This window comes from Cynara cardunculus, assembly GCF_001531365.2.
Source record: "Cynara cardunculus var. scolymus isolate 2C chromosome LG 10, CcrdV1, whole genome shotgun sequence".
Lineage (NCBI taxonomy): Eukaryota > Viridiplantae > Streptophyta > Magnoliopsida > Asterales > Asteraceae > Cynara > Cynara cardunculus.
Genome location: NC_037537.1, coordinates 15,713,274 through 15,722,190, shown reverse-complemented (window position 1 = coordinate 15,722,190; position 8,917 = coordinate 15,713,274). Strand labels below are relative to the sequence as shown.

The 8,917-nt window shown below is 34.5% G+C and overlaps 1 protein-coding gene across 1 annotated transcript; it reads left to right on the top strand.

Annotated features, from left to right (window-relative positions):
* The first annotated feature begins 6,659 nt into the window (after positions 1-6,659).
* LOC112520026 (zinc finger BED domain-containing protein RICESLEEPER 2-like) lies at positions 6,660-7,763 on the top strand. Its single transcript, XM_025128331.1, has one exon. The coding sequence runs from the start codon at positions 6,660-6,662 to the stop codon at positions 7,761-7,763; it is 1,104 nt and encodes a 367-aa protein (XP_024984099.1).
* Positions 7,764-8,917: the final 1,154 nt, after the last annotated feature.

Below are 8,917 nucleotides of genomic sequence, written 5' to 3'. Positions count from 1 at the left end.
GGTAGTTCAGCGGTTTACAGGTTGGGTTTAATTGGATTGTTAGCGGGTTGGTTGGGCGGATTTCACGGGACGGTTTTCTAAACAACCCTAAATAAATCCATGGATTTTCTAAAAGTCATTAATAGATCATTTTGACCAGTAAAACCGGTTAATGTGATAAAATCATGGGAAAAGTTCAAAAACCCACCACACTTTCATAATTTAAATGATCAAGTCCTTGGACATTTACTTAAACAAATAAATCCCCAGACTTTCTAAAATTGATTAAACAGATTCTTAAATACAACAAATAAAATAAAAGAAATATATCATTTTCATTAGTTCTTCTAAAACATGTAAAAGTTGTACCCAAAACATAAATAGATGCATACAAAAGTTATGTACAAAACATTAATCAATGCATATACAAGTTTATACCTATCCATTTACAAAATATACCAAAAATTGTTATCCATTTACACAATATATTAAAAGATGTGTTCATCCCACTAAAGAATATATGAAAAGTTGCGTCATTTTTTGTTACAATGTAATGTTTAATCTATGTTAAGCGTATTATCTATTGAAAATCCACCTCCAGCTTTGTCATATACCTGGCTTCTAAGTTTGATTTTAACTAACCAAAGGGTCTTTGGCCTAGTGGTATCGTAGCCCTTGGCAGAGGTCAGGGGTTCAAACCTCACCATAGGTGAGAAGGGTGTGTGAGTTTATTTGTTGCATTTACCGTATATAAATATTATATACTTCAAAAAAAAAAGTTTGATTTTAACTATTCTTTATGATATTATCATCTTCTTTGCAATTGGTCATCATGAAAGAATTAAGGATTGAGGCATAATAGAAAAATATGTTGGGATTTTTTGGACTTTTCCATCTTTTTTTACTTTAAAACTAATTCACCCTCATAGTCATAGTCAGTTGCCAGTAAATTTTTTTGGTCGAAATGATTTATTTAATCGATTTTTGCATATATAGAAATGTTTGTTTAATTTTTTTTCGAATACCTTAATTGCTCAATACTAAAAATTTCGTTGAATTGTTTTGAAATTTTCTGTTACGTAATTTTGTTTCAATTCCTACTTACTTCACATCTCTAATTCCCAACCCCGCTTATCTTATTTTCGTCATCGATGCCCCACAAATCTTAATTGACCGAATAGTCATGGCATATACCGTTGTTAGGTAGATGTTATGGTAAGTAAATAGATTGTTAGTGTAATTTGATAGTTATAGTTGTTAAAAGCAAGTGTAACACCCGGAAATTTGACTAAGTATAATCTCAAGCCTTACTTATTTTTAGTCTTGGGTTTAGCTTTAGTATATTATATTTTGAAAATCGGTTAAAATTTAGTTATTCTCGTAGGGAAGTCACAACTGCAAGATGCTAGTTGGAGATTTTTTTAAATTTGAAATATGTAACAACCCCCCCCTCCCCTCAAAAAAAAAAAAAAAATACCACATTTGCATATAACACATATTTCATTATATAGAAATATAGTTTACATCACAAGGTCCCACTAGTTCAAGGATTTCTATATGTACAAAATCTAAATATGAAAATTTCTAAAACAAATCATGTACTTAATACATATAATACAACATGTATCTTCAAAATAAGCAATCTTAAGCAGATCTTCAAAAGCAGATAACAGGTTAGGAAAATAATCACATTTTATCTTTCCCTTTATTATCCATGGACCCCACCATTCCTGCATTGCATAATTTTAAAATAGAAAATTGAGGGTTAGACCAGAAGGGTCTAGTGAGTAAATCTCTTCCTTGCAAGTGCGGGGTGATGAACACCAAAATATAATAAAGTACCTTTACTCAGAAATATTTGCAATATTATCAAATAATGCAGTCCTCAGTGACATGTATAAAAAGATAAAATTAAGAACCTCAGTTCTATTAATAAAATATATCTGCTTAATGATCCAACGTTCCCAATATGAAACAAATATTGTAACCAAAGATTCTTTGAATCATTAGACCATTCCTTTCTAAATATTTAACGGAAAGATTTAAGGCAATACTTGCCTTTATGACAACCCATTTCCCTTTCTCAATAACATCTAAATTATTGTTTTTAATAGGAATAATATCTCTAATTCATCAGGTCACAAAGAAATGATGATTCAAAGTTATTAAATCCAATTAGTAACAATAATAAGAGTTATAATATTATCCATATATGACAATGTCTCCCTTATTCCAAGTACACCTCTCCTTGATATGCCACTCTTATTCCTTCATCAAAACAGGGCTACTTATCAGAACAGACAAAAGTCACCACGTCTGAAAGTACCCATTCCTAGTTCCAAGCCTATTCAGACAAAAATCACCACGTCTGGGGGAACTACCACTTAAAACAAGTTTCGTACCAAAAAAGACTTACGTCACCACGCTTGGTAGAAATAGTTTACAAAAAATCAAATTACATACCAAAACAGACTTACGTCACCACGCTTGTTAGAAATAGTTTACAAAAAATCAAATTCCATACAAAAACAGACTTACGTCACCACGCTTGGTAGGAAGGTTTCCCAAAATATAGTTTCATACCAAAACAGACTTACGTCACCACGCTTGGTAGGAAGGTTTCCCAAAATATAGTTTCATACCAAAACAGACTTACGTCACCACGCTTGGTAGAAACATTTTCCCAAATCCAGTTCCATACCAAAACAGACTTACGTCACCACGCTTGGTAGGAACATATCTTTTTTATTTAAAAGGATATAAAATACCCCTTTTATAAATCCATAATTAAACACAATAATAGACATTTTTAAATTATATAAATGTATAAAATATTCAATATTGAAAAGTATCAAATATAGGTCACCCGGATAAGTTATCCGGATATATAATCCGGACAACACTATCTCTTCTTGCCCGATATACTAATTCGGACAACACTTGTTCGATTTAAGACTAAATCGCATGACTCATGTCCGGTTTAAGACAATTCGGACAACACATGATCGGTTTAAGACTAAACCGCTCAATACGTGATCGGTTTATAACTAATCCGCACGACCCTTAGGCGATTTAAGGCTAAACCGCACAATGCTTGGTCGTATTCATACTTCTCCGTTCAAAACCTTTGTCCGGTTTACATAGTTCAAAATTCTCACTAACACCCTAAATCGCACAACACTTAAGCGATTTATGAATAAATCAGACACTTCCTATCCGGTTTAAAAGTAATCCGGACAAGCATTGTTCGGTTTAGACTTAATCCGGTCACCCCTTGTCCGAATAAAACCCTTAATCGAATAACTGATTTCTTCCAATTTATATGCAACATTCAATAAAAACTAGTACAAATTTTATACAAAGAGGTTTAGAAATCACTCACCTTTATGCAAAAATTCTGTTTTGAAGAAGACGAAAGGTAATTTGAATCCACTTCTTGATTATCTTGACAACACTTCTTAATTCTCTCTCAAATTTCCAAATGAGGCAAGAAGATTGTTTCCTCAAAAACTTCATACTTATATTTTCCCCATTTGGAAAGTTGGTCACCTTTTCTCCCACATGCATGCATTATAAAACCATACATACATGTACATAAACTCATGCACACATGCACATTAACATTATGGATATACAACATATATATATATATATATATATTCCCACATATTATGTATATACCTCATGTACGAAATACACATACTTACGCAATTAATCCATGTAAACACATAAACAATTAATTCACATAATAAATACCTTGGGTAATAATCAGGACCTGGTTATCACAAAATAATGGGAGGTGCGAGCCTAACACCGCGACTCATGCATCACATGCCACGGTTGCAAGTTTTGTACCGTAACTGGAGATTTGGGGGCCGACAACACTTGAGCGACGACCCTAGCATCACATGACCAATGCCACACATTCTGTACTACGAGTGACCCTTTTGGACACAAGCGACCCTTGAGCCTCAACCCCAAGGTCACATGCCAGGGTCGCACGTCGCAACAGTGACATAAATGCGAGATTTCAGCCCTTATTTCATTTAGTTCACATATCTACCTCTCCCCTTCCCATTAAATTCGGCTTAGAAGCATTCAAGTCCATAAGATCAAATTGTTGGGAGCATTTAAGGGCTACTAAGCTAAAGGATTCAAGTATAGGATAAAGCTTCAAGATCTCCTCTCCATTTTAGGGTTTTCCTTGGTTCTCTAGGTTTTTAGAGCGAGTTTAAAATGCTTACTTTGCTTACATATTTATCCTTACTTCAAGTATTATCTCATTATTTGATGATTTAGCCACATAACCTCATTTTGAGGACACTGTGTGCATTTTTAGGAAGTCATTTTATTGATGTCATGAATTTACCATTTTCCATGATTAAACCTTAATTGAAAATTTATTGCATGAAGATTAGCTTACAATCTTGGGGTCTTTATATGGCTTTTATTATAGTGACATTGTGGACCTAACTTGGGGTCATTGTAAATTATGGATTTTACTGAATATAAGAAGTATGGTGGTTGGACTAATAGCCTTTCATTTGATTTACGAAGTATATTTCCCTAATTGGATTGTATGAATGTCACCTTTCATCATTAAATGATTGGATGAACTCTTCAAGTAGGCACTAGGAGGTAGGGCTGTAAACGAACCGAACGTTCAGCGAACCGTTCGTGAACCGTTCGGCGGGAAGTTCGTTTATGTTCGTTTATTTAATAAATGAACGAACATGAACAAAAAATTTTGTTCGTTTAGTTAAACGAACGAACATGAACATGAGTCTCGTTCGTTCATTTATGTTCGTGAACGTGTGTTCATTTATGTTCGTGAACGTTCGTTCGTTTATGTATTAATTTTAATATATAATTTTTATTTGTTTAGTTTGAATTTAAATTTTAAAACATTTTTAATTATTGGGCTTTTAAGAGGGTTTAGGCCTTTTTAATATTGGGCCTTTTTAATAGGGTTTTGTTGGGTTGTCTTCTAGTTCTAGGTCATCGACTGGTGTGGAGTGTGGACGTGTGGTGGAGTGGTGGTCATCGTGAAGGGCAGAAGCGAAGGGGACCGTGCTGTAGATCAATCGCTAATCGTGAAGGGCAGTATCTAGGTATGTGATAACTCTCATTTTGTTAGAATTATTTGTTGTCCAATACCCCTATTTTATTGTATCTTTGGTACCCATTTTGCTCCTATCCTATATTTTTGATCCAAATTATGTTAAGAGGTGATGAAAGGTTAAGAATTTAATTATTGACTAAAAAACTTTTTATTGTTGGTAAATTTGGTATCTAGTTGGATTTGAACAAAATTATGATATTCATATTCTTGGATATTATTGGGAGTTAATGCTAAGTTCAAATCTAAATACTTGGTTGCATGGAAGATTGGACCTAGTTATGGGATGATGAGACTTGGAAGAGTTCTATTTGTATCATGATGAAATGGCTTTTCCATCACATTTATTGGTTGTACCTTCACCTTTTGCAACCTATCAAGAGGAGGTGACTTGGTCAAGATTGAAGAAGACATGTGGTGATGGGTGGTCATTACCCATTGGACAAAGAGTATTTAGGTCCCACCTTTCCCCCTATATATTCTCTCAAGCATTAAAAAACCCATCTCCAATTCAACTCAATCCAACTTTTCCACCAGCACCTTGGAACATCCTCTTAAAGCTTTGTAGTATTAGAACTAGTTTATTTTCAGTTTATAATTTAATTTTCGTAGTTTAGCTTTTATTCTCGCCACTGTATTGTGTGCCCTCTGTGGGCACCGGTAAGTATTTATTTTCAAGTTCAAGTATTTCTTATGCATTTTTTTTCTTCTATTTCTGTTATGTTTTCTAATTTCAATATGAGCTAAGCACCCCTTTGGGTGTGGGTGTGAGTCCAGCTTAAGGATTTAAGGGCACACTTGGGTGTTGCCATTTTTATTGATTCTTAAGCTTGGTCATTTAAGTCGGGACGTAAACTCAACGCGGATAAGCTGATCACTTTAAAGTGTTAATATTAGATCCTTGATCCAGAGATGGGYGGATCTGAAATACGGCTTAGATGATGCACAAAGGTTCAAGAGAGTCTTTGATAATCACGCAGAGATGCGGGTTTTGCATGTTTTTAGCTTTTGTTCAGATATTAGTCGAGTTTATGCTACAATACGTTGTGAGTATAAATCTTCAGATAGTGGAACCAGATATCTTTTTATCTAGTAGCTAAATCGGCAAGTTTAAGATTGATAAATTTGGACGCTTTGTGGGCACTCTGTGGGCACAGTATATAAGAATTCACTTTCGAGAGAAAGGAGTTCTTATAGAAATCCCATGGGTTTCTGACCAAGTCGTTCCTGTAATATTCTTAAGCAAAGCTTACACCCATACCCATCTTTTAATATTAAAGGTTTATTTCATATTTTAAAGCTTTGCACCAATCAAAACTCAAATATTTTCTCAACCCGAAACATTGTTCAAGAAGTTCATGAAAGTCTCTGATTCTCAGTAAGTCCGGTCCCTGTGGAAACAATCTTGGTACTATACCACTTTATTACTTGAAGCGATCTTAGTGTCGGCGTCCACTTGCACCGCCACTTTGGGGATTTTATGCCCACTGTGTGCACACTTACGATCCTAGCACATCAGTATGTAACCGTATGTTCTCTCAAATACACTTATTTTCTCACAATGCTATGCTTTCAACCCCGGGCTATTAGTCAATTTTCCTTTTATGAGTGCATCCATTGTGGTGAGAAGATAAAGAAACTTAAAGATGGAACCACCACACCATTGCATAGGCATATTAGTGATTGCCCAAAGTTAAAAGCCGTCAACACCATTCATCCAGGTCAGTTAAAGTTAAAGGTTGTGCCGGGGAAATTAGATTCTTCTATGGTCCAAAACTTGAAATTTGACAATAGTAGGATTAGAGAGGTTGTTTCTCATATGATTATGGTTCATGAGTTGCCATTTAATTTTGTTGAGTATGAACTATTTAATGTGGTTATGAAGGAAGCTAACCCCGGGTTTAACAAGATTTCACGTGCATCGGCTAAGCAAGATTGTGTTGCTAGTTATGAGATAGGCAAGAAAAGAATCAAGAAAATGTTAAGCGCTATCAATCGTGTGAGTATAACAACTGATATGTGGATGTCAGTGCAAAATATTCATTATATAGTTGTTACTTGTCATTTTGTAGATTCCGATTTCAAGCTTAACAAATGCATATTGAGTTTTCTTGATGTACCACCACCTTATTCTGGACTATGTATATATGATTCCCTCTTTAAGTGTTTAAAAGAGTGGAATAATGAGACAAAGGTTGCTACTTTGACGGTTGACAATGCTACAACTAATGATGTGGTGGCTACAAAGTTGATGGAAATTATGAACTTTCAGAAAAAGCTTGTTGTTGGGGGGAAGTTATTCCATGTGCGGTGTTGTGCACACATTCTCAATTTGTTGGTTCAAGATGGTTTATCGGAAATTAAAGACATTATTCACAATGTTCATGAGAATGTGAAACACGTGAATGCCTCTCCGGGTCGATTGCATATATTTAGCGAACTTTCCAAGCAAATGACCTTATCAAAGAAGCATTTGATCTTAGATGTTAGTACCCGATGGAATGCTACGTATGTTATGTTGTCTACGGCCTTGAAGTTTAAAGACGTGTTTGTAAATTATGCCGATCGAGAATCGACATACAAGATCTTGCCGACCTCGGAAGATTGGGACAAAGTTGAAGTTATTTGCTCATTCTTGGGGTTTTCAACGAGGTTACAAAAATAATTTCAGGTATTATTAATTTTCTTTATGGTTTTCATTATAAGTCATTTTATCGAAGCTAATCACCTAATTCTCATAGAATTTTATTTACTTCTTTTATTTTATAGGCTCCGAATATCCTACCTCTAATTTGTTTCTTAGTGAGTTRTATGGAATTAAAGAAGCATTAGATGATTTGTCTTTAGATGAGAGTAAATATATGAGAGATATGGCTCTCAAGATGAAAAAGAAATTTGACAAATATTGGGGTACTTGTAATCTGTTGATTTCCATTAGTGCTGTTTTAGATCCTAGATACAAGATGAAATTGGTTGAGTTCTCTTTTAGTTCCATTTATTCAAAGGATGAGGCACCTAAGCAAATGAAAATTGTTCAAGATACTCTTACTAAAATGTTTGAAGAGTATGTTGAACAACATAAAGCGGCTAATGTTGTTCAAATGAGTAGTGCACCTGACAAAAGTGAGAGTGGAGTTAAGAGTGCTTATAACAAGTTAATTTCTATAGTTGGTATCAAGAGTGGCACAGCAAAGTATGATCAACATATCAGAAGCGTTGACACTTTTGCAAGTGTGAAGTCAKAGTTAGACATTTATTTAGAAGAAGGCGTGTACATTGGTGATTCAGGTGCATATTTTGATGCCTTGAAGTGGTGGAAGGAGAAAAATCTGAAGTTCAGAATTTTGTCTAAAATGGCTGATGATGTTTTGGCAATTCCGATAACAACTGTTGCTTCAGAATCAGCTTTTAGTGCTGGTGGGAGAGTTATCGATGCTCATCGCGCCTCTTTAGGGACGAAGACGGTAGATATGCTCATTTGCGGAGCTGATTGGTATCGTCATCATTATGGACTACACAAAAAGAAAACCAAGGTAATTTGCTTAATCTTATCAATTATGAATTTATGATACTTGTTTTCTTACAACAACTAATAATTGTTTTGTTTGTTTGTTGTAGGAAACTGATGATATGATATATATTGAACTTCCATGAGGTGACAACTGACAAATGATGATGAGCGGATTGTTGTTTTTGTTCAAATGACAATGGTGATTTATTTTTTTTTAAACTATGGACAATTGGTGTGTAATAGTTAACTGAATGACAAATAGTGGTGTTCGTTTGTTTATGTTCATTTAGGCATGTTCGTTTATGTTC